The sequence below is a fragment of the Mercenaria mercenaria genome, chromosome 13 (genome assembly GCF_021730395.1).
Source record: "Mercenaria mercenaria strain notata chromosome 13, MADL_Memer_1, whole genome shotgun sequence".
In the NCBI taxonomy this organism is placed as follows: Eukaryota; Metazoa; Mollusca; class Bivalvia; order Venerida; family Veneridae; genus Mercenaria; species Mercenaria mercenaria.
In genome coordinates, this window is record NC_069373.1 from 23,872,010 (window position 1) to 23,899,259 (window position 27,250).

Genomic DNA, 27,250 nt, shown 5'->3' on the forward strand with positions numbered 1-27,250 from the left:
AGATTCTCTAACGGTTTTCGACGTCATCGACGTCACTTTGGCATCTTTTGAATTTTCCGTTGGCAGCGAAAGGGTTAAATTTCCATGAAATGCGAGGGAATGTCCGAGTTGTTTTTTTCATGTTGACGTCACTTCCTTTTGAATTATCCGTTTTGAGGCCGTTATACGTTTACACTTTGCCAAGGAACGCGCATATACATTGTATTAAAAGGTGTTTTAACAGCACGTTAGCGCGAGCATCTCTCTGTTAGCACGCGTTTTCTGTCCTGCTAAAACATCCCCCGAAAAAGTGACAAGAACAGCAGTTTTATGCTAGATTACATTTTTCTGCTTCGTTTTTGCGCTTTTATAACGTCATACTGACATCATATTAACGTCATCTAGAAAAATTAGAATGTAAGTGACGTACGTTACCAATTTTTAGCTAGATGCATTTGCTATCAATTGATGTATTTCCAAAAAAATTCTAGCATAAAACTTATGTTCTCGTCACTTTTCGGGGGTGTTTTAACAGGAGAGAAAACATGTGTTACCAGAGAGATTCTCGCGCTCACGTGCTGTTAAAACACATTTTTATATATGCGCGTTCCGTGGCAAAGCGTAAACGCATTGCGGCCCCAAAACGGATAATTCAAAAGGAAATGACGTCAACGTGAAACAAGAGCACCGCTTTGCGGGTGCAGACGCTCATCTGATTTTTTTGTCTCTGTATAATAGATTTTCTAAGTCCAAAAGGGGACATAATTCTTGCAAAAAGCAATGTAGAGTTAGGGTACTTGCTGTGCAGAGTTAGCTTTTAATGGCAAATAACTGCTCTAAGTATTAAAGCAATAGCTTTGATAGTTTAGGAGAAAAATTGACCTAAACGCAAAACTTAACCAAGAAATCTGATATTTTCTAAGTCTAAAAGGGGCCATAATTCTTGCAAAAAGCAGGATGGAGTTATGCTTCTTGTTGCACAGAGTCAGAATTTGATGGTGAACAAGAGTTGCAAGTTTTAAAGCAATAGCTTTGATAATTTAGGAGAAAAGCTGACCTAAACACAAAACTTAACCAAGAAATCTGATTTTCTAAGTCCAAAAGGGGCCATAATTCTTGCGAAAAGCAATGTAGAGTTACGGTACTTGCTGTGCAGAGTCAGCTATTGATGGTGAACAAGTGTTGCATAAAACATAACCAGGCAACGCCGACGCCGACGCCTACGCCAACGCTGACGCCGATCAAGTGATGACAATAACTCATCTTTTTTTTTCTTCAAAAAATCAGATGAGCTAAAAACAACGCAGACGTTCCCGCGCGTTTCATGGAAATTTAGTGACGTTGAGGGATAATTTATTCATTTATTAGTTTTTTACGCGTTTTATGCTAGAATAGTGTTAAACACATGTTCATTTTGTATTGTAACATCTTCAGAATCCCTCGGGAGTCGTTGGTACCCTCGCACTACCGAGCTTGGGCACCAACCAATCCCCCAGGATTCTGCAGATGTTATAACACGAAAAAACATGCGTTATCCCTACATTGAAAATATTTACTAAAAAGTGTGGTTGAAAGTTTAAGTGTATCCCCATTTATTTTCATATCATGTAAATTTGGGGGTAAGATGTCTTAAATCAAGCAAAAATTGTAAAATCCCAATAAAAAAAAGGCAAACAGGTAGATTCTAAAACTTGATGCTAAATATATCATATAACAATTCTAGAATAATCTTCCAAAATGCCTAGCCATTATGGGGAATGCATGATTTCGCCCAATGGTCGGGAGAATATTAAGTGTATATACATTACAGATACACCATGGGACCAGTTAATGACAGCGAAACTGTCATACTTAAGGTATTGGACCCCTAATAGTAATGTTTAAAAAATAGCATTTGCTTGGCATAATCTTAAAGTTGACCATGTTTCGCACTGTGTTGCAAATTTTAAACAACTTTTACCGTGCCGTTTTTTGTAAATTTTGTATAATTTATGGTATTTCCCCAAGCTCAAGTAGAGACAAATTCAATGTGATGGCCACTATCTAAAACATTTGCAGAGAATTCATTACAGCATTAATTTTGATAAAAGAAACATCAAACTATTGTTAAACAACTATAAAACACAAAATAAAACTGTAAATATCATTTTTTCTAGGGTGCCTCAAGTAAACAGATTTGATGCGACAGAATTCTAACTCCAACTTTGAAAAATTAAGGCCGAATCCTGTGTGTCTGTTTTGAATTTTGCTCACTTCATTCAAAAATAACATTGGGGCAGAAGTAAAACCTACCTGCATTTTTTCCACAATATGTAATCTAAAGAACGAAAGCAAAATGGAGAACTTTTACCGCATGTAACTCAGTATTTTTAAAGATGTCTAACTCTACCCCTCCTGATTCAGAGGTAAATTCACTTTGAACAGCAAGAAATCGCTTATAAAATGAAAATTTTCCACTTTTGTACAATACATCCATAATAAGTCTTGAAAGAAGTAAAAACTTACTAGAAAAAAGGAAAATATGGAGAAAAAAAATTTGGTCCCAGTGGGGCTTAAACCTACGCCCCCCTGAAAATTGCAGTTAAAGTAGGTTTATGGTAGGAATTGGATACTCTTCAAAAAGGAGGTACTGTATTACGGGTCCAATAGTAACAGTGAGATAATAACAGTTGAGATAGATAGAAACAGGACCAGCTTAGAATGAGTGTTCTTGCATGGTATATTTCTCGATTCAAAATACGTTATTTTACAGTAACAACATACCGTTACGCTACAAACGATGAAACTAATGTGGAACTTTGTTATTGTGCGTCACTGAAACGCCATGACGTCATTTCTGCCTAATTTCCCGCGCTTTGTGTACATGCTCTACTATAGAAAGAGTGTTACAAAGAAAGTATTTCTGTTTGCTTTATTTATTCTATTCTATGCAAGAAAAATAATCTTTCAGAATAAAAAGCTTAAATATGTATACGATATTTAAGAAACAACATCAGTCATGTTTTTACGAATCGGATAGAAATATCCGTCCCTCGGCAAGCCTCGTTACCGCCCAATGCGCAGGTGCCCTCGGGACGGATATGTCTATCCGATTCTTAAACACATGACAGATATTATTAAACAAGATATATTTCTAACTTTTCTGGATAGGAAAAACAACTTGATTAAAAGAAATTGATTTTGATAATATTGATATATTTCCACGTCAACACTATGCTGTTCCACCGTTTTCATGTTTTAAACGTGATATAGTGCTGATCCACAGTTTGCATGTTTTAAACATGATTAAGTGCTGTTTTTTTAGATCATATAATGGTATATAAGTCTACTCTGCTCCACTAATTTCATGTTTTAAACTTGAGTAGTGGTGTATAAGTCTACGCTGTTAGACTGTAACATGATATAGTGGTGTAAAGTGATGTACATGTCTATGCGGTTCCACTGTTTTCATGTTTTGAACATGATATAGTGGTATAAAGCGTTGGTACAAGTCTATGCTGTGGACATTGTACCGGCATGTCATCCTCTTTTGTTAAGGCAGTCATAGTCTTCATGGACGAACAGGGAACTACGACAGATCTCTATCTGGGTTCTATTGATGAACACGCAAAACACGCAGATAAAATAAGAAGGTTTTCAGCATATGGTTGTGGTCTGAAATGATACCTGTCCATTGTATTTATATAGCTTTTGATTCATTGTTTGCAGGTCCTAGAAAGGTGTAGTGGCGTTATGTTCTTGGTCGTCATTCATATCAAGTTTTTGAATGATTCTCTGGGGTTGAAAAGCTTTTCGTTTTCTTGATCTACCAACATGTGATGGCACTGTTTCATCGGATACTGGCATATCTGAATGAAGTTTATCATTAACATTCGTGTTTAACATAAACTGAGAAAGGTTTGAATTGGAAGTAACAACAGCTTCGAAAGCATCCACTTTCCCGCCAGTTCCATTCATGTGTATCATATCTAAGTCATTGCCTCCATTAAAAGCGGGTCCGTGTGTTGTGGTTGCGATGAAATGGTGCAATAAATTGTTGTCCGCTTTGATCGGTGTGTTATGAAACATGCTATTGTTTGCTTGAACTATTTTTGTGCTTGTATTTTTCCCAGTTACCGTGTCCTTTACAACAAATGCTTTGACATTATGTCTTCGTTGGTATGTGCTTCGATTTTTCTCGCTTAGATCATCGCTTTCCTGCACATAACCAAAGTGTGCACTTGCATTGCTTCCATTAACAGTTTCTTGTTTGGGCACCAAACTAGAGTTTGTCAGATTATCCATGTGTTTCCCAATAGCGCATTGTGTTTGAATATTACTTTCATCACTGGAATCGTTGTTATTTGTTTCGACAAATTTTATCCGCCTAATGTCTTCACTGGAAGGCGAAATAACCTGGGCAACATTTTCGCCAGTTTGAGAAATATCTTTTGTCAGTGTTTTTTTCCTAGCACCAAGCAGCATATCTGGATCGCACATATGAATCTGTAAAAACATTGAGAGAACCTTTGATTACACATATGAATATGTAAATACATTAAGAACACATCTGGAGCACACACATGAACCTGTAGATATAAAAAGAACGTTTGGATGGAACATATGGATCTGCTAATAAGAAGAGAACATGTTGAATGCACATATGAATCTGTGCCCCAAAAGTGTTCCTTAAATAGCATGGTATTTTGGAGGTACTGAACTGACACTTGGTGATAATAGCGGAGAACAGTAATATCCAAACAAGGCTGGATCACACTCGGCGCTCCATGCTGGGTAAAATACACGGATAAATAATAAATCTCAGATCAAGGTATTGTTATGATAACCCTGTTGTATCTTAGCATGAATTATCTTCACTTTAAGCGGGTGCTCTAAATCTAATAAAATCATAAGGACGATATTTTTTTAAGGGGGCGCAAATTCTATAGTAGACATCCAAGTGCTTCATTACAACAATACTATTCAGGCTCAAAAACAGGAAGTTCTGATTTGGTTGTTCTTTTATTTTGACTTAAAATCCACACAACTTCAGGGTTCTCTCCAGGATTTTGTTATAGCCGGGCTCTGTGGAATTATAGCCGGGTACACTTTTTAGTGGTTTATCACAATAAACATATTATTCATTTAAGTAAATTGAGGTGATGAATTGTAAGAATGATATGAAACAGCTTCTGAAACTGTAACATATATTAACATATTTATCAAAGGTAGCTTAAGTAAATATATCAAGAAGAAATCAATAATTTTCTACTTGATTTTCTTTGAAGTCGGCTTTCAAAGAAAATATGCATTGTGATTTTTTCTTGCACTAATTACTTCATGTCACATAGCGACTTTCCAGTTTTAAGTGATAGCGGAAGACCAAGTGTACATGTACGAGCACCAGGGCAGAACCACAGACATTCTAAGCGCAAACAAGAAAGATGGCTTCCTCACACGACACCCAAGCTACCTAGATTTGAAGTTAGCCATCATAACCACTCCGGCACGATGTAGTTCTGTCCAGAAAAATACGTTTTCATAGTATTACAAGCACTTACCTTAGATATATGACTACGTAGCACCGTCTCACTGGCGTAGACTCGCATACATAATGAACATGTGTTTTCCGGGGGTGGGGCTGGTTTATCATGGTTACGTAGGTGGTGGTTCAAGTTTGACTGCTGCGGAAACGCTCGAAAGCATCCAGGCATTGGACATTTGTACGGCTTTTCACCTGCAAGAAATGACAACAGATTCATTTGCCAGACTTATTTCATTATATCGCGCGCCAGTCCAAAACAAGTATACCGAGACGAGGCCTTGAAACTAACGTTTCTTCAAGGTTGAGTTATTTTACAATTTGGAGGTATAAAGAAACAGTGTGGCTCAAATTAGGGGTAACTACACTAACCACTGCATATTTTCTTCAAGAGAAAATATATTATATACGAATGCCAAATGAAATGTAAATAAATGTATATGAAAATACAAGTCACTAGCGGATTCTGGGAGGCCGCAACCGGAGTGAAACTTAAAACAAACATACAATTTTTATCGCCGCTAAGCTGGCAAATCATAATTACATGACAAACACCTTAAGTTATAATCCAGTCAACAAACAAATGCTCTCTTCTTAAATTTTCAGCTCGCTTCGCTTGCATGTATTTATATTATACCACTGGGAATGACCAGAGCAAAACAGTCATGTTTAACCTCTCCATATATATCGCACAAAAATAAACTTTACAAGGCAGTCTGAAAGACAGCTAAATCTCCCGCCACTGTTATGGATAGTGAAAGGGAAAACCTTTGACCTTTAGCTGTGACATTGACCTTGAACTGACATGGCTGACTCATGGGTTCTGCACATCGTCTTGGTGAGGTGATCATTTGACCCAAGTTTCATGAAAATCCTCGAGGGGTTTAGGAGATACAGAGCTCAAACCTTTGACCTTGAGTTGTGACATTGACCTTGAGTTGACATGGCTGACTCATGAGTTCTTGATGAGGTGATCATTTGACCCAAGTTTGATGAAAATCCTTCAAGGGGTTCAGGAGATACAGAGTGGACACAAAATGGTAGGCTCAAACCTTTGACTCTAAGTTGTGACCTTGAGCTTGAGCCGGTATGGCTGACTCATAAGTTCTGCACATTGTTTTGATGAGGTGATCATTTGACCCAAGTTTTATAAAATTCCTTCAAGGGGTTTAGGAGATATAGAGCGGACAGGACATGGAAGGCTAAAACTTTGACCTTGAGTTGTGACCTTGACCTTGAGCCGGCATGACTGACTCATGAGTTCTGCACATTGTCTTGGATAGGTGATCATTTGACCCAAGTTTCATATGAATCCTTCAAAAGGGTTTAGGAGATACAGAGCGGATACAAAATGGAAGGCTCAAACTTTTGACCCTCAATTGTGACCTTGACCTTGAGCCGGTATGGCTGACTCATAAGTTCTACACATTGTTTTGATGAGGTGATCATTTGACCCAAGTTTTATAAAATTCCTTCAAGGGGTTAAGGAGATATAATGCGGACACAAAATGGAAGGCTAAAACCTTTGACCTTGAGTTGTGACCTTGACCTTGAGCCGACAAGGCTAACTCATGAGTTCTGAACATCGTCTTGAGGAGGTTATCATTTGACCCAAGTTTCATGAAAATCCTTCAAGGGGTTTAGGAGATATGGAGCGGACACGAAAGTGTTACGGACAGACGGAAGGACGGACGGAGACCATTCCTATAACCCCCACCACTTGAGGCGGGAGATTAAAAAGTACCAAAACGGTTCACGCCCCAACTCAGAATCCTGAATCTGTCCCTGCATTAACACATGCACACTTATAATGAAATGATTCCTTATTGAACACATCAACTAAAACAAAAAAAGATATCAGAGATGAAAAAAGAAGTAAGCATGCCTGTATGTATGCGATGGTGTTGATGTAAATGAGACGGTTGTTTAAATGTTCGCTGACAGTATGTACACTTATACTTCCGTACGTCTGTGTGAACGAGCATATGCTGGTTAAGCTGCTGTCGGCTCATAAAGTACTTGCCACAAGAACCACACATTGGCCTGTCTGCCAACATGCCCATACCAAGCTCAAATCCTGGTTGAATCTCAGTTATCAGACTTTTTGGTCTTCTTCCTTTCGCGGAAGCTTTCACAACTGGAACTTTTGATTCCCTGGACGCAGCCAGATCGTCCAGCGAACCTTTACGCGCGGGACCCGAGTGTTTGGTGGCTGTTTCTAACAGGAGAGATTCGGCATCCATCGGTACTGTTCTGATGATCGAACCAGGTTGTAATACAAGGCTTGTAGTAGAAGCCAGGAAGCTAGGGATCGCCGAGCAATTCAGCTCTCCTGTATTCATTGTCTTACACTGAAAGAAAAAAAAGTACAGATAAAAACAAATAAGTACAATACCAGTAGGTAGGTCTACTATAGCCATTACCGGATATGCCCATGCTAATTGATAAAATCCTTATAATTATATTATTTGACAAGTAACTATCAGTATTTCATTAATTTTAACTACCTTACATATATCTATCATGTACGTGACAAAATATCTCAGTCGGGTAAAATCTAGACACCAGTAGTAAATTGTACGAGTTCGAGTCCCCTGGATCAATTTTCATTTGTTTTGTTTTGTTTTTCCCCTTTTCCAGTTTTTGTAGTTTCTTTCTTTGATATCTAAGAAGTAATGTATAGAAGTGAATTATTCTGGCGACGTATAACCGATTCTGAGTGTATTAATTTGGTAAAATGCTATACATTATTTCGATTCTAATATGCCCTTAATCATTTTAGTAGATAAAATATAGTAGCGCTCTTTCTTGGTCGCAAGAAAACACTGATGTCATCGCATGTTAACGTGGCGTCATTTTAGCGTAAGCGTGTTTTAACAGAAACAAGCTTATTAGAATTGAATGTTTCTCATTGCAGAGTTGGTGCAGCCGTTCTGCGCATGCGCGGAATTATTATCAAATGGAACGCATGGCAAAAATACTCATTTTTTTGCATGTCCGCACGCATTTAGTGTATAATGTGCATAATATACTGACTAAAGGTTAGGGTTAGAATCACCATGGTTACAAAATATATACATTTAAGGTATTTTTGTTCAAATTTAGTTAATCCGGTATATACCGGAGTCTGTAATATATCACAGGCGCACCAACTCTGTATTTAGTCACAGCCATTAGAATTAAGGAATAATATAGGTCACAATATGCTAAATAGTTTTCCCTATATATTCTATATAAAACTGACCTTTTTTAAAGAGCTGCCAAAAATAGCTAGACCCATTTCAGAGAACAAATCCTTACCTCACTTTAAAGAGTTATGATAAAACTAATATAAAATGAAGAGAAAAGTAGGGGTCATGTATCTCTAAGAGAGATTTCTATGGTCACATTTGCTTACTGTAAACTGACATCAAAATCACACTGCTGTGACCAGGAAGTACTACTCATACTAAAATTGAGCTTGACTCCACCAAATACAACCTGCTCTCCCATTTTTCCTACCAAAATGTCAAAAATACATCCACAATGAAATTTAAACAGAAACTAGCTTCAATTTAGACCTCTGTTGCCATGCCAGGTGAAAAATTAGTGTTCAAATACCTGGCAGGGATTACGCGCCCCTATATGACAGAACCATGTTTTAACATATGGAAACAATACGATGAGGGTACATATACGCTTGCGGAATAATTTCCCGAGGGCGTAGCCCGAATGAATTATACACGTGGCGAATAACCGATTCGTATTGTTGAGATTTGTTGAAACATGGTTCTGTGGTATATTATTTCGATTCTAACTGGTCTTTTATGTAAGCAAGTAGATGAAATAGGAAAGCGCTATTTCAAGGCGCAAGTATGGCGCCAAATATACGGTAGTAGGTCGGCTTGACATCAACGCGTAATTGTGTTTTAACATTGTACAACACGTCCCGTGGAATAACCTAAGAGTGTGTAGATGTCTAATGAGTTATTTTTGCGCCTTATAGCCTATACAGTATATGTGAACTAAGTGTAACGCCATTCTGTTATATCAATCTATACGACTCTAAAATGTCTTTTTACAAAATAGTAGATCAAATGTAGCAAAACTCTTTTTGCGCCTGTATGACTCCAAATTATACGTCGAAGTTATGTCAGATGTTCGTGTTTTAATGGAAATATGCATGAATAGAATTGATTTCTAGCGTAAACTGCTGTTCTTGTCACTTTGTGTGTGTGTGTGTTGGGGGTGGGGGGGGGGGGGGTGCGTTAACAGGTGAGTAAATATGTGTTTACGGAGAGATTCTCGTACCCGTGCACCGTTAACACACATTTTTACATACGCGCGCTCCATGGCCAAGCGTAAACGTATTGCGGCCCTACAACAGATAATTAAATCATTTTATGAACATTTAATGACGTTGATAGACATTATATTCATTTTTTAACTTTTTGCGTTTGTAAAGGACCCCCTCTGCTCGACATACTGACCCCACATATTTCCATGGAAGGTCACTGATAAACCAGATGACTGATATCATCCCAAGTGGGGGACACATACGATAGACAGAAGATAGATTTTCGTTGCAAATAAATCAGCGTCTATGAAATAAAAATCTTAGCGGAACAGTGAAAATATTAACTGAAACTAATTCGCAAATTTAATGTCAAATCGCACACGATTTAAGTCAAGTGTGTAATTTTCCCACTCTTCCTGTAAATTTGTGCAAAATATAAACTTTCGTTAAGATAATTTCTGAAACGTGTTTTATGGCAAAAAATCACCTATGTGGAAAAAAACTATATCAAAATGCATGAAATTTCAAAACATGCAAAACAGTATTTTTGTGTTCGTGAATTTTCCATTTTTTACAAATGACTCATCTCGTAAAGCTTTTATTCTGCTTTAAATTGTAATATAATCATTCGAGCATAACTGCCATTTCCTTTTTAAATAGGCATCCAATAACTATGTTGTTGTTTTTTGTCGTATTGTTGCGTTGGCACCCCTGACAAAAAGTAGGGCGTCGACACGACCTTTTTTTCTGTCGTGTTGGTGCTCTTTTTTGTAATGTCCTTCAGCTGGCGGGATGACACGCGGCAACAAGAAGACGCAACTAGCGGCGATATCAGCCTGCAATGACGAGACATGTACGTGCAACTGGCGGTCGGCTTGGGTAAGCAGCGGCAATACCAGTGTGCAATGACGAGACATAAACTTGTAACTGGCGGCTTGGAGTAGCATCGGCGATATCAGTGTGCAATGACGAGACATGTACTTGCAACTGGCGGCTTGAAGTAGCAGCGGCGATATCAGTGTTCAGTGTGCAATGACGAAGCATGTACTTGCAACTGGCGACTTGGAGTAGCAGCGGCGATACCAGTGTGCAATGACGAGAAATGTAATTGCAACTGGTGGCTAGGAATAGAAGCGGCTATATTATCTTCCAGTTTACGGCAAAAGTTCTTGCAACTGGTAGCAACGGCGGTATCAGCATGCAATGACGATCCATTTATTTGCAACTGGTGGCTTGTAGTAGCAGCCGCGAGACCAGTGTGCCATGACGAAGCATGTACGTGAAAGTGGCGGCAATGGGTAGCAGCGGCGATACAAGTGTGCAATGACGAGACATGTACGTGCAAGTGGCGGCTTTGGATAGCAGCGGCGATATCAGTGTGCAATGACGTATTATGTACTTGCAACTGGCAGCTAGAGAGAGTAACGGCAATATTATCTTCAAGTTAACGGCAAAAGACCTCGCAAGTGGTAGCTATGGGTAGCAGCGGCGATATCACCTTTCAGTGACGAGACATGACGAGCAAATAGAAGCTTGGGATAGCAACGGTGATATCCATTGACGAGATATGTACTTGCAACTGGCATCTTTTAGTAGTAACGGCAATATCAGCTTCCAATAATGAGACATATACCGGTACTTGGTTTATACTAATCTTCAAGTTTATTTGAACCACTCTCGAGTTCGCTTCTTTGAGAAAAAAAAAACAACCAGTACTGGTGTCTGATGAGAAGGCGTGTTCGTGACTCCAATAGGGCTCAAACCTACGACCCCCGGGTTGAGCGGCCGAAACCTTAACCACTAAACCATTGCTACGCTTCATATACTTGCAATGGGCGGCTTGTGGTAACGTGATATATACGCGATACTGGCTGCCTCGTGTAGCATCGGTGGTATCAGCTTTAAATAAACGTGATATATTTGCGAAACTGACGATTTCAGGCAGTAACAGCAAAATCATCTTCCAATGATGAGACATGTAGCATCAACTGGCAGCTTGTTTGGTCAATGACGATATCGGCTTCCACTCAAGATACATGTACTTGCAACTGGTGACTTGGGGTAGCAACATCGGTATCAGCGTCAAAAAACGTTAAAGGAACCTGCAAACCGCCGGCTGGAGTAGCAACGTCTATATCACTTCCAAAAACGTTAAAGGAGCCTGCAAACCGCCGGTGGGGAGTAGCAACGTCGATATCAGCTTCCAAAAACGTTAAAGGAGCCTACAAACTGCCGGTTGGCTGGGGTAGCAACGTAGACATCAGCTTCCAAAAACGTTAAATGAGCCTGCAAACCCCGGTTGGTTGGGTAGCAACGTCGATATCAGCTTCCAAAAACGTTAAAGGAGCCTGCAAACCGCCGGTTGGTTGGGGTAGCAACGTCGATATCAGCTTCCAAAAACGTTAAAGGAGCCTGCAAACCGCCGGTTGGTTGGGGTAGCAACGTCGATATCAGCTTCCAAAAACGTTAAAGGAGCCTGCAAACCGCCGGTTGGTTGGGGTAGCAACGTGGATATAAGCGTCAAATAATGTTAAAGGAACCTGCAAACCGCCGGTTGGTTGGGGTAGCAACGTCGATATCAGCGTCAAATAACGTTAAAGGAACCTGCAAACCGCTGGTGGGGAGTAGCAACGTCGATATCAGCTTCCAAAAACGTTAAAGGAACCTGCAAACCGCCGGTTGGTTGGGGTAGCAACGTCGATATCAGCGTCAAATAACGTTAAAGGAACCTGCAAACCACCGGTTGGTTAGGATAGCAACGGCGATATCAGCGTCATATAACGTTAAAGGAACCTGCAAACCGCCGGTGGGGAGTAGCAACGTCGGTATCAGCTTCCAATAACGTTAAAGGAACCTGCAAACCGCCGGTGGGGAGTAGCAACGTCGATATCAGCTTCCAATAACGTTAAAGGATCCTGCAAACCGCCGGCTGGAGTGGCAACGTCGAAATCAACTTCCAATAACGTTAAAGAATCTGCAAACCGCCGGTTGGGGTAGCAACGTCGGTATCAGCTTCTAGTAACGTTTAAGGAACCATCAAAACGCCGGTTGGTATATCAAGGTCGATATTCGCTTCCAATAACGTTTAAGGGACCTGCAAACCGCCGATTGGGGTAGCAACGTCGGTATTAGTTTGCAGTTACGATATTAATGCAAATGCAGCTTGGACAATGAAGGTAAAAACTGCTTGCAATTATGATACGTGTACGTGTAAATGACAGCTTGAGGTAGTAGCGGCACACTAGGTTGCAATGACGGGACATGCACGTGCAACTGACGCGCTTAGGGTAACAACGGAGATATTCGCTTCCAATGACAATACATAAACATTTTACTGGCGGCTTGGAGTAGCAGCGGCGGTATCAACTTGTAATGACGAGACATGTACTTGCAACTGGCGGCTTGGGGTAGCAGCGGCGGTATCAACTTGCAATGACAATACATAAACGTGCAACTGACGGCGTAGGGTAGTAACGGTTATATCAACTTGCAGTGACGAGACATGTACTTGCAAATGGCGGCTTGGAGTAGCAGCGGCGGTATCAACTTGCAATGACAATACATAAACGTGCAACTGATGGCTTAGGGTAGAAACGGTGATATCAACTTGCAATGACGAGACATGTACTTGCAACTGGCGGCTTGGAGTAGCAGCGGCGGTATCAGCTTGTAATGACGAGACATGTTCTTGCAACTGGAGGCTTGGAGTAGCAGCGGCGGTATCAGCTTGTAATGACGAGACATGTACTTGCAACTGGCGGCTTGGAGTAGCAGCGGCGGTATCAGCTTGTAATGACGAGACATGTACTTGCAACTGACGGCTTGGAGTAGCAGCGGCGGTATCAGCATGTAATGACGAGACATGTTCTTGCAACTGGCGGCTTGGAGTAGCAGCGGCGGTATCAGCATGTGATGACGAGACATGTTCTTGCAACTGGCGGCTTGGAGTAGCAGCGGCGGTATCAGCTTGTAATGACGAGACATGTTCTTGCAACTGGCGGCTTGGAGTAGCAGCGGCGGTATCAGCATGTAATGACGAGACATGTTCTTGCAACTGGCGGCTTGGAGTAGCAGCGGCGGTATCAGCTTGTAATGACGAGACATGTACTTGCAACTGGCGGCTTGGAGTAGCAGCGGCGGTATCAGCATGTAATGACGAGACATGTTCTTGCAACTGGCGGCTTGGAGTAGCAGCGGCGGTATCAGCTTGTAATGACGAGACATGTACTTGCAACTGGCGGCTTGGAGTAGCAGCGGCGGTATCAGCATTTAATGACGAGACATGTTCTGGCAACTGGCGGCTTGGAGTAGCAGCGGCGGTATCAGCTTGTAATGACGAGACATGTACTTGCAACTGGCGGCTTGGAGTAGCAGCGGCGGTATCAGCTTGTAATGACGAGACATGTACTTGCAACTGGCGGCTTGGAGTAGCAGCGGCGGTATCAGCTTGTAATGACGAGATATGTACTTGCAACTGGCGGCTTGGAGTAGCAGCGGCGGTATCAGCATTTAATGACGAGACATGTTCTTGCAACTGGCGGCTTGGAGTAGCAGCGGCGGTATCAGCTTGTAATGACGAGACATGTACTTGCAACTGGCGGCTTGGAGTAGCAGCGGCGGTATCAGCTTGTAATGACGAGACATGTACTTGCAACTGGCGGCTTGGAGTAGCAGCGGCGGTATCAGCTTGCAATGACAATACATAAACGTGCAACTGACGGCTTAGGGTAGTAACGGTGATATCAACTTGCAGTGATGAGACATGTACTTGCAACTGGCGGCTTGGAGTAGCAGCGGTGGTATCAACTTGCAATGATAATGCATTAACGTGCAACTGATGGCTTAGGGTAGCAACGGTGATATCAGCTTGCAATGACGAGACATGTACTTGCAACTGGCGGCTTGGAGTAGCAGCGGCGGTATCAGCTTGTAATGACGAGACATGTTCTTGCAACTGGCGGCTTGGAGTAGCAGCGGCGGTATCAACTTGCAATGACGAGACATGTACTTGCAACTGGCGGCTTGGAGTAGCAGCGGCGGTATCAGCTTGTAATGACGAGACATGTTCTTGCAACTGGCGGCTTGGAGTAGCAGCGGCGGTATCAACTTGCAATGACGAGACATGTACTTGCAACTGGCGGCTTGGAGTAGCAGCGGCGGTATCAGCTTGTAATGACAAGACAAGTATTTGCAACTGGCGGCTTGGAGTAGCAGCGGCGGTATCAACTTGTAATGACAATACATAAACGTGCAACTGACGGCTTAGGGTAGTAACGGTGATATCAACTTGCAGTGATGAGACATGTACTTGCAACTGGCGGCTTGGAGTAGCAGCGGCGGTATCAACTTGTAATGACGAGACATATACTTGCAACTGGCGGCTTGGAGTAGCAGCGGCGGTATCAGCTTGTAATGACAAGACAAGTACTTGCAACTGGCGGCTTGGAGAAGCAGCGGCGGTATCAACTTGCAATGACAATACATAAACGCGCAACTGACGGCTTAGGGTAGTAACGGTGATATCAACTTGCAGTGATGAGACATGTACTTGCAACTGGCGGCTTGGAGTAGCAGCGGCGGTATCAACTTGTAATGACGAGACATGTACTTGCAACTGGCGGCTTGGAGTAGCAGCGGCGGTATCAACTTGCAATGACGAGACATGTACTTGCAACTGGCGGCTTGGAGTAGCAGCGGCGGTATCAACATTCAATGACGAGGCATGTACTTGCCACTGGCGGCTAAGAGTCGCAGCGGCGATGTTAGCTCCCAATAACGAGACATGTAATTGCAAATGGTTCCTTACTGTGTGTAGATATTCCGTTAAGGCATTAACAAGACGGTCAGTAAGTCTAAAAAAATAATTGGTTTTTACTGGATATTTGTTTGATCTTATTTTTATGTCGAGACAAACACGTGAGGCAGTTCAGGTGTTTGAGTATATAGTCCTCATTGACGGAACTATTGTTGACCTGCACCATATATACTCAACACGGTGCATGGCTGCCGGTTTAAATTCCACTTGGGTTATAAGCGAGTCCTCAGATCATGTTTGTCCAAAGCGGGCTCAAGACTTACCAGTGTTTCAAATAAACTAAAACATTTCATAAATCATATTTACATTTATAGAAAGAAACTAGAAGGTGTTTTTGTCACAAAAACATATGTCTCCCCCTATGTTTACCTTTAGCTCTGGCGGCCATTTTGTGCAGCGAAGCGGAACGTGTCGGCGATATGCACAACCAGAGTTGGTACTGATCAATCCTGTGAAGTTTCGTCGAAATCTGCCCAGCAGACAAGATTTTTCTATTTTTAGCTCTGGTGGCCATTTTGTTCAGCGAAGCGGGAAGTGCCAGCGATATCCACAACTAGGGTTGATACTGATCACTCCTGTGAAGTTTCTTCAAAATCCAGCCCGCAATCCGGAAAAGATTTTTCTATTTTTAGCTCTTGTGGCCATTTTATGCAGCAAAGCGGAACGTATCGGCGATATGCACAAGATCACTCCTGTGATGTTTCGTTGAAATCCAGCCAGCAGTTTGACCTGTGAAAGCCGGACAAGATTTTTTTATTTTTAGCTCTGGCGGCCATATTGTGCAGCGAAGCGGAACGTGCCGGCGATATGCACAACTAGGGTTGGTACTGATCACTCCTGTGAAGTTTCATTGAAATCCAGCCAGCAGTTTGACCTGTGAAAGCCTGACAATATTTTTCTATTTTTAGCTCTGGCGGCCATTTTGTGCATGGAAGCGGAATATGCCGGCGAATTGCATAACTAGGCTTGGTACTGATCACTCCTGTGAAGTTTCGTCAAAATCCACCTAGCAGTTTGACCTGTGAAAGCCGGACAAGCTTAATGCGGACGGACAGACGGACGGACGGCGAAGGCAAAAACAAGATGTCTCCCCCATTTTATAGGGGAGAAATAATAAACGTATGGGATTCGCGCAGTCTGGCGTTATTCACGTATGGGACTCGCGCAGTCTGGCATTATTCACAAAACCATACCCAAACAAAATGACGTCGTTCAAAAAAATCGGCATTGAAATTTTTTAAAAGATCATTCAGTTATATCTTATACTTATTTTATGGCTGTAAATATCAGTGTTGGACAGGGTTTAAATAGATTATGTATTTAAATCAGGAACTGTAATTGTATCAAAACGCGAATTACAAATTAACGTGGGCGGTTATTTTTGGCTGTTCTATCAAAAGATTGCCATGAATGTATCATGATTCCTATACTCGTAAAAAGGAACTGTGTACCTTTACCGCAAACTACTAAAACATCGTAAAAGTAAGGACTGTTCGTTAGAACGGCTATAAACCACACTGGGATTTCTGGCAAATTATACAAGAATCGCATCGAATCATCCAGAAGTGGTTTATACCCATCTAAACACACAGTCCTTAAGTAATTTATTCGAAATCTACCGTTACTTCTTAAATATTTGTTACAATAAATAGCCTCCCATGCAAATATCAACAAAGTAATGCAGTTGCAAATATCAACAAAGTAATGCAGTAAAGGCTTGATGTTTCAGAAGTGACACAGATCATTTTTGCCAGAGGCGTCATCCCTTGTACACACACACACACGCGCGCGCGCGCGCACGCACACACACACGCGCACACACACAGGCACACACACGCAGCGCATGTGCGGAACCAAGATTTTGATAAGTGTAACCGAAGTACGAACACACCGCATGAGCGTATTACGCACGAAATTACTTGCAAAATAAAGATTTGGATAGGCGTCAACTGGGGTCAACGCACACTTAGCACGTGCGTTATAAAGATTTGGTTAGGCGTCACCTGGAGTAATTATGTGCAAAGTAAAGATTTAGATACGCGTCAACTGGAGTTAACTCACTCAATGCACGTGCGTTATAAATATTTGTATCAGCGTCGATTTGAGTACGCACATAACTACAAGCAAAATAAAGCATTGGATACGTTTCAAATGGAGTAAACGCACACAATGCACGTGCGTTATAAATATTTGTATCAGTGTCGACTTGAGTACGCACATAACTACAAGCAAAATAAAGCATTGGATACGTTTCAAATGGAGTAAACTCACTCAATGCACGTGGTTATAAATATTTGTATCAGCGTCGACTTGAGTACGCACATAACTACTTGCAAAATAAAGCATTGGATACGTTTCAAATGGAGCAAACGCACTCAATGCACGTGCGTTATAAATATTGGTATTAGCGTCGACTTGAGTACACACATAACTACAAGCAAAATAAAGCATTGGATACGTTTCAAATGGAATAAACTCACTCAATGCACGTGCGTTATAAATATTTTTATCAGCGTCGACTTGAGTATGCACACAACTACTTGCAAAATAAAGCATTGGATACGTTTCAAATGGAGTAAACGCACTCAATGCACGTGCGTTATAAATATTTGTATCAGCGTCGACTTGAGTACGCACATAACTACAATGTACAAGCAAAATAAAGCATTGGATACGTTTCAAATGGAGTAAACGCACTCAATGCACGTGCGTTATAAATATTTGTATTAGCGTCGACTTGAGAACGCACATAACTACAAGCAAAATAAAGCATTGGATACGTTTCAAATGGAGTAAACTCACCCAATCCACGTGCGTTATAAATATTTTTATCAGCGTCGACTTGAGTACGCACATAACTTCAAGCAAAATAAAGCATTGGATACGTTTCAAATAGAGTAAACTCACTCAATGCACGTGCGTTATAAATATTTGTATCAGCGTCGACTTGAGAACGCACACAACTACTTGCAAAATAAAGCATTGGATACGTTTCAAATGGAGTAAACGCACTCAATGCACGTGCGTTATAAATATTTGTATCAGCGTCGACTTGAGAACGCACACAACTACTTGCAAAATAAAGCATTGGATACGTTTCAAATGGAGTAAACGCACTCAATGCACGTGCGTTATAAATATTTGTATCAGCGTCGACTTGAGTACGCACATAACTACAAGCAAAATAAAGCATTGGATACGTTTCAAATGGAGTAAACTCACTCAATTCACGTGCGTTATAAATATTTGTATCAGCGTCGACTTGAGTACGCACATAACTACAAGCAAAATAAAGCATTGGATACGTTTCAAATGGAGTAAAGGCACTCAATGCACGTGCGTTATAAATATTTGTATCAGTGTCGACTTGAGTACGCACATAACTACAAGCAAAATAAAGCATTGGATACGTTTCAAATGGAGTAAACTCACTCAATGCACGTGCGTTATAAATATTTGTATCAGCGTCGACTTGAGTACGCACATAACTACTTGCAAAATAAAGCATTGGATACGTTTCAAATGGAGTAACTCACTCAATGCACGTGCGTTATTAATATTTGTATCAGCGTCGACTTGAGTACGCACATAACTACAAGCAAAATAAAGCATTGGATACGTTTCAAATGGAGAAAACGCACTCAATGCACGTGCGTTATAAATATTTGTATCAGCGTCGACTTGAGTACGCACATAACTACAAGCAAAATCAAGCATTGGATACGTTTCAAATGGAGTAAACTCACTCGATGCACGTGCGTTATAAATATTTGTATCAGCGTCGACTTGAGTACGCACATAACTACTTGCAAAATAAAGCATTGGATACGTTTCAAATTGAGTAAACTCACTCAATGCACGTGCGTTATAAATATTTGTATCAGCGTCGACTTGAGTACGCACATAACTACAACCAAAATAAAGCATTGGATACGTTTCAAATGGAGTAAACTCACTCAATGCACGTGCGTTATAAATATTTGTATCAGCGTCGACTTGAGTACGCACATACCTACAAGCAAAATAAAGCATTGGATACGTTTCAAATGGAGTAAACTCACTCAATGCACGTGCGTTATAAATATTGGTATCAGCGTCGACTTGAGTACGCACATAACTACAAGCAAAATAAAGCATTGGATACGTTTCAAATGGAGTAAACGCAATCAATGCACGTGCGTTATAAAAATTTGTATCAGCGTCGACTTGAGTACGCACATAACTACAAGCAAAATAAAGCATTGGATACGTTTCAAATGGAGTAAACTCACTCAATGCACGTGCGTTATAAATATTGGTATCAGCGTCGACCTGAGTACGCACACAACTACAAGCAAAATAAAGCATTGGATACGTTTCGAATGGAGTAAACGCACTCAATGCACGTGCGTTATAAATATTTGTATCAGCGTCGAATTGAGTACGCACACAACTACAAGCAAAATAAAGCATTGGATACGTTTCAAATGGAGTAAACTCACTCAATGCACGTGCGTTATAAATATTTGTATCAGCGTCGACTTGAGAACGCACATAACTATAAGCAAAATAAAGCATTGGATACGTTTCAAATGGAGTAAACGCACTCAATGCACGTGCGTTATAAATATTTATATCAGCGTCGACTTAAGTACGCACATAACTACAATGTACAAGCAAAATAATTCATTGGATACGTTTCAAATGGAGTAAACTCACTCAATGCACGTGCGTTATAAATATTTGTATCAGCGTCGACTTGAGTACGCACATAACTACTTGCAAAATAAAGCATTGGATACGTTTCAAATGGAGTAAACGCACTCAATGCACGTGCGTTATAAATATTTGTATCAGCGTCGACTTGAGTACGCACATAACTACAAGCAAAATAAAGCATTGGATACGTTTCAAATGGAATAAACGCACTCAATGCACGTGCGTTATAAATATTTGTATCAGCGTCGATTTGAGTACGCACATAACTACAATGTACAAGCAAAATAAAGCATTGGATACGTTTCAAATGGTGTAAACTCACTCAATGCACGTGCGTTATAAATATTTGTATCAGTGTCGATTTAAGTACGCACATAACTTCAATGTACAAGCAAAATATAGCATTGGATACGTTTCAAATGGTGTAAACGCACTCAATGCACGTGCGTTATTAATATTTGTATCAGCGTCGACTTGAGTACGCACATAACTACAAGCAAAATAAAGCATTGGATACGTTTTAAATGGAGTAAACTCACTCAATGCACGTGCGTTATAAATATTTGCATCAGCGTCGACTTGAGAACGCACACAACTACAAGCAAAATAAAGCATTGGATACGTTTCAAATGGAGTAAACGCACTCAATGCACTTGCGTTATAAATATTTGTATCAGCGTCGACCTGAGTACGCACATAACTACTTGCAAAATAAAGCATTGGATACGTTTCAAATGGAGTAAACTCACTCAATGCACGTGCGTTATAAATATTGGTATCAGCGTCGACCTGAGTACGCACATAACTACAAGCAAAATAAAGCATTGGATACGTTTCAAATGGAGTAAACTCACTCAATGCACGTGCGTTATAAATATTGGTATTAGCGTCGACCTGAGTACGCACATAACTATAAGCAAAATAAAGGATTAGATACGTTTCAAATGGAGTAAACTCACTCAATGCACGTGCGTTATAAATATTGGTATCAGCGTCGACCTGAGTACGCACATAACTACAAGCAAAATAAAGCATCGGATACGTTTCAAATGGAGTAAACTCACTCAATGCACGTGCGTTATAAATATTTGTATCAGCATCGACTTGAGTACGCACATAACTACAAGCAAAATAAAGCATTGGATACGTTTCAAATGGAGTAAACGCACTCAATGCACGTGCGTTATAAATATTTGTATCAGCGTCGACCTGAGTACGCACATAACTACAAGCAAAATAAAGCATTGGATACGTTTCAAATGGAGTAACCTCACTCAATGCACGTGCGTTATAAATATTGGTATCAGCGTCGACCTCAGTACGCACATAACTACAAGCAAAATAAAGCATTGGATACGTTTCAAATGGAGTAAACTCACTCAATGCACGTGCGTTATAAATATTTTTATCAGCGTCGACTTGAGTACGCACATAACTACAAGCAAAATAAAGCATTGGATACGTTTCAAATTGAGTAAACTCACTCAATGCACGTGCGTTATAAATATTTTTATCAGCGTCGACTTGAGTACGCACACAACTACTTGCAAAATAAAGCATTGGATACGTTTCAAATGGAGTAAACTCACTCAATGCACGTGCGTTATAAATATTGGTATCAGCGTCGACTTGAGTACGCACATAACTACAAGCAAAATAAAGCATTGGATACGTTTCAAATGGAGTAAACTCACTCAATGCACGTGCGTTATAAATATTTGTATCAGCGTCGACTTGAGTACGCACATAACTACAAGCAAAATAAAGCATTGGATACGTTTCAAATGGAGTAAACTCACTCAATCCACGTGCGTTATAAATATTTGTATCAGCGTCGACTTGAGTACGCACATAACTACAAGCAAAATAAAGCATTGGATACGTTTCAAATGGAGTAAACGCACTCAATGCACGTGCGTTATAAATATTTGTATCAGCGTCGACTTGAGTACGCACATAACTACAAGCAAAATAAAGCATTGGATACGTTTCAGATGGACTAAACGCACACAATGCTTATGAGTTATAAATATTTGTTTTAGCGTCGACCTGATATCCACACAATTACGTGCGAAATAAAGACTTGGTTAGGCGTCAACTGGAGTAAACGCACACTAAGCACATACGCAATAAAGAGTTGGATACGCTTCAGTTGGAGTAAACGCATTCAATGCATAAAGATTTTGATAGGCGTCATCCGACTATACGCACAAAAAAAATAGATCCTGGTATAATAATTTATACCATTTATGTGCCACGTGCGATTAGATTAATGAAAGATTTGTCAAAAACAAATATACACGTGCTTATATGAAAACAGATAATTTTTCATTATTTTTGTAACGTTTGTATTAACTATATTCTTTGAGGTTAATGACCAACATGTCCGGAAAATCCTAGTCGTAGACCTCAAAGTCGGCAATAGTCTGTCTGATGTTAGTTCCTAGCTACCTGTCGGTTGATCAATAGTCAGCCTGCTGTTAGTTCCCATTTACCTATCGGTTGGGCAATAGCCGACCTACTGTTAGTTCCTAGCTACCTGTCGATTGGGCAATAGTCAACCTGCTGTTAGATCCTAGTTATCTTCGGCTGGGCAATAGTCAACCTGCTGTTAGTTCCCAGCTACCTGTTGGTTAGTTGGGAGTCCGAAATTTAAATACCTTTTTTTTTATATTGGGTTTAACGTCGCACCGACACAATTAAAGATCATAATCACTTTCCAGTGAATCCATAATCACTTTCCGACACAATCACTTTCCAGCTTTGATTGTGGAGGAAGACCCCAGGTGCCCCTCCGTGCATTAGTTCATCACGAGCAGGCACCTTGGTAGAACCACCGACCTTCCGTAAGCCAGTTGGATGGCTTCTTCACATGAAGAATTCAAAGCCCCAAGTGAGGCTCGAACCTATATCGATGAGGGGCAAGTGATTTGAAGTCAGCAACTTTAACCACTCGGCCACGGAGGCCCCGTAATTTAAATACAATGCTGATATGACATCTAATTTTATACTATTCGCCTTTGAAAAATACTCAACTGTCCAACATTCCAAAATATCGCTGACCTTTAAGAAAAATACACAAGAAAGATAACAAAATATAGAATGGGACTTACCTGTTAAAGTTTTATAATAAATCTTTAAATTTATACTGCATTCCCTATACACTATATTTATCTCAACTGCATTTAAATCTGCACAAATATTTTCGTTTTCCGAAATCTAATATTCAAGTTATTCACAAAAACATAAAAAACACACAATAATGTATTTTGCAGGCAAAAACCAACCATAAACGTTGGTAAACCCAGACGTTTATGCTCGATAAAAAAGAAAAAAAATGTTGTCACGTGATCAAGCCTTTCAAATTACAGACGAAAAAAATACAAAGCTAATTTCCGGTGTATGTTTTTTATGTGTCTGACTAATGTTTATCAGCTTAGAGAACGCGCATAAAGCCTTCTTTTTTTTTATAAAAAAAATTTAACGTTGAAGTTGTAAAAAAACTATTCGTGAACGATTGTGGTATTTTTTATTTGTCTTATTTCATTTGATAAAAGGAGTGCGATCACTAGAGCGGTATTAGCTTTTGTTGTAAATGGGTCATTCGGCGGACAATGGAGATTTTTTTATTTACAGCACACTTGGTCAAGGATTAAATTACAAAAGGGCTTTGGTCAACTGCTTAAGGATGTTTTTATAGACATTTAAAAAAGCGACCACAAATACAAGTAATGTTTCACTGCACTTAATGTCCAGTGTTTTTTTCTACATATTACTATATTTTGTTGTTTACTAGTAATTATTTGTACAACAGTTTTTTTTTAACCTTATGCCTATAGTTTGGCATGTTGATGTTACTCCAATAATTGGTTTCTTATTTCTAGAAAGAACGAAATTATACACAATCAACATGAAGACAATGTTTGCATTGCCTTGATTATTAAGTAGTTTGTTACTGGAATTACGCCTTGGGCACACCATACTTTCACGTGCTCATGAAAAGAGCATAATATAGTAATCGCCCGCACGCGATAGTTGTCGAAAGAATGAGGTAGTTATGGAGCGCGTGAGATGGTTGTCATGTGCAAGAGATAGTAGCGAGTGCACGAGATAGTGCTGAAGATGCACGAGACAATTGTGGAGCGAGTGAGATAGTTATCGGACACAGGAGTTAGTTGCAGGATGTTGTCGGGCGCACAAAATCGTTGCCGGGCGCATTGCGTCTTTTATTTTGTCATCTTTCGGTTCCAAAGTCAGGCCGGGATCCAGGGGGGGGGGGGGGTGGAAGGGCGTGGGCCGCCCCTCCCAAGAGTTGACTGAGGATTGACCTTTACTCATCAAAGTTAAGCAGTGCCAAAAATGTATCAGAGGCCACCATTTCGTGCCTATTACTCAAAAGTTTTCTGAAAACCCTTCTTGCGTCCGGATTTACGATTTTTGCGTTCTCAGACTTTATCCCCAAAATGCATCAGAGGTCACCATTTTATACCTATTTTATGACGTCCCAGAAATAAAATGTCCTAACTACGAGGGGAATTCAGAAAAGTTTCAGACTGTCCATATAAAATGAAGAAAAACCTGAATTTAAGCATATTCCTTACACCAGTTCGAAACGCACTTTTCTATCAGGGCTACCTGAAAGCCGCAGAGTAGTCTGCCTTTGGAATACTATGCAGACAGTAATACATTGCGCTACCAAGACCGCTTCTGGAGTTGTACAAACGCCCAGCCAACATTTTTTCAGCAAAAATCACAGTAACATAGGTCGGGCGAATATGGAGGGTGTGGCTATTGCTTAACCTGTTGCTCTTGTAAATACATGTACTGCTGTACAATATTGCTCTTGTCAGAAATAAGGCAAATGCCCTGTAAACCAAATTTTGGGCGATGTTTAACGTAATGTTTTCTAACTGATCTGGAACCTTGTCCCTGTAAAGCTTTCCAGTAATAGATCAGCCGGGGACACTGGGCATTTGCACAACAGTGCCTTTGGAATGGAAGAACATTGTGTAAAGAACCCGTTGGCAACTTTTAGTTCCTTTTGTGATAACTGGTTATTCTTGCCCTTTCCTTTTTGTTGTTTTTCCGCTCTTGAGGTTCGAGTCTCATCCCCTGTGAGAAGTTCATTTAACTTCCTTTCATTCTTCCTTCTGCATTTTAACAGACTTTAGGGAGTGTTTTGTTTTTTGTTTTGTTTTTTTTTTGTTTTTTTTGAAACATTACAACCTTTGGGCTTTTTGCTCTTTGTTCAAAAGATGGGGTACGCACATGGCACACACCGAAAGTTTCAAGCGCTTAGTTAGAATTTCATGAGCACTTCCCGTTGAAATGTCCACAGATGCAGTTATTTGGGAAATTCGACTCTTCTGCTACAATGGCTGCTACAGCAGCAATTTTATGAGATTCTATCTAGATTCTCCCTTATTAAATACCTTTACCCACCTACAAAAAGTGGCTTTGGATAGGTAAGAATCACCGTAAATACTTTTAAATTCTTGCGGAATCTTGCTGGTCTATCTAGATACTAACGCATCTGTATGTAGGACCTAATTTCCTTTCTATCTGGAGCCTCCTTGCTTACGATTTTACTAACGCATCTGTTTGTAGGACCTAATTTCCTTTCTACCTGGAGCCTCCATGCTTACCATTTTACTAACGCATCTGTATGTAGGACCTAATTTCCTTTCTACCTGGAGCCTCCATGCTTACGATTTTACTAACGCATTTGCATGTAAGACCTAATTTCTTTTCTACCTGGAACCTCCTTGCTTACGATTTTACTAACGCATCTGTATGTAGGACCTACCGTATAGCGGGTTATTTCTGCGGGGGTAATATTTCTGCGTTTCTGCGATCTCTCGGTAGAATCGCAAAAAATATTTCCAGCAGAATATTCATCCAGCAAAAATTTAAAACGCAAAAAAATCTGCATTTTTTTTTCACCAACGTTGTTTCACGCTATGTTACCCGGGGTAATCCGAAGTTCACAATGGCCTGGACTAATTATTGAAAATTACCGTTGCCATCTAACAATTACCGATAATGGTATAATCATCATAATTAGGTGTGATGGTCAATTAAAGTCCTAACTGTTAATCCCTCAGAAAAACGTTTTTCTTTTGTGAATGAAATAAACTGAGTGAATTTCACTTGTGTTGTTCATATTAATCCCTTGTGGCAATCTTCCGAACTAGGTATACTTTAGTAACCTTTATATAAGTGTAACCGTTATATTTATACCGTAGTTTGCAGTTGTTGTGCAATAATTTATTGTTACATTTTTCTCATTTCGCAAGTTATTATATCCTACCATGTATTCATTAAATGCAAAGTTACCAGTAATTTAGTTTATTGATTTCATACGCTATCATTCTCACAACGTCCGACCATGCGAGGAATTACCTTCTCCTTGGCATCGAAAACGCAGAAATTTCTCTTTCTTTTAAGTGAAAACGCGGAAATTAAACACGCAGAAATTTGTTTCACATTTTTGGGACCAAAACGCAGAATATTTTGACCGCAGAAATAACCCGCTATACGGTAATTTCCTTCCTACCTGGAGCCTCCTTGCTTACGATTTTACTACCGCATCTGTATGTAGGACCTAATTTTCTTCCTACCTGGAGCCTCCATGCTTACGATTTTACTAACGTATATATATGTAGGACCTAATTTCCTTTCTACCTGGAGCCTCATGCTTACGATTTTACTAACGCATCTGTATGTAGGACCTTATTTCCTTTCTACATGGAACCTCCATGCTTACGATTTTACTAACGCATCTGTATGTAGGACCTAATTTCCTTTCTATCTGGAGCCTCCTTGCTTACGATTTTACTAACGCATCTGTATGTAGGACCTAATTTCCTTTCTACCTGGAGCCTCCTTGCTTACGATTTTACTAACGCATCTGTATGTAGGACCTAATTTCCTTTCTACCTGGAACCTCCATGCTTACGAT

General features: G+C 40.2%; 2 protein-coding genes across 2 annotated transcripts; both read right to left on the reverse strand.

The window, feature by feature from the left end:
* Positions 1-2,875: 2,875 nt before the first annotated feature.
* On the reverse strand, positions 2,876-23,625 carry LOC123529523 (oocyte zinc finger protein XlCOF8.4-like). Its single transcript, XM_045309890.2, has 4 exons — positions 23,403-23,625; positions 7,386-7,851; positions 5,520-5,695; positions 2,876-4,464 (listed from the first exon to the last, which is right to left on the reverse strand). Exons 2-4 carry the CDS (start codon positions 7,840-7,842, stop codon positions 3,691-3,693), a joined length of 1,407 nt encoding a protein of 468 aa, XP_045165825.1. The 5' UTR covers positions 7,843-7,851; positions 23,403-23,625; the 3' UTR covers positions 2,876-3,690.
* On the reverse strand, positions 13,108-26,922 carry LOC123530467 (ice-structuring glycoprotein-like). Its single transcript, XM_045311242.2, has 3 exons — positions 26,910-26,922; positions 25,308-25,401; positions 13,108-15,628 (listed from the first exon to the last, which is right to left on the reverse strand). The coding sequence occupies exons 1-3, from the start codon at positions 26,920-26,922 to the stop codon at positions 13,108-13,110; spliced, it is 2,628 nt and encodes an 875-aa protein (XP_045167177.2).
* Between the last annotated feature and the right edge of the window lie 328 nt (positions 26,923-27,250).

Bases quoted from the DNA above. Each gene is read 5' to 3' on its own strand.
- LOC123529523 (XM_045309890.2), bottom strand. From the start codon at position 7,842: ATGAATACAGGAGAGCTGAATTGCTCGGCGATCCCTAGCTTCCTGGCT. The intron at 5,696-7,385 runs GCATGCTTACTT...CATTTCTTGCAG, and splicing joins ACACCATCGCATACATACAG to GTGAAAAGCCGTACAAATGT. The intron at 4,465-5,519 runs GTAAGTGCTTGT...ATGTTTTTACAG, and splicing joins TACGTAGTCATATATCTAAG to ATTCATATGTGCGATCCAGA.
- LOC123530467 (XM_045311242.2), bottom strand. The intron at 15,629-25,307 runs GTTCTTTACACA...TTATTTTTTTAG, and splicing joins GAACTAAAAGTTGCCAACGG to ACTTACTGACCGTCTTGTTA.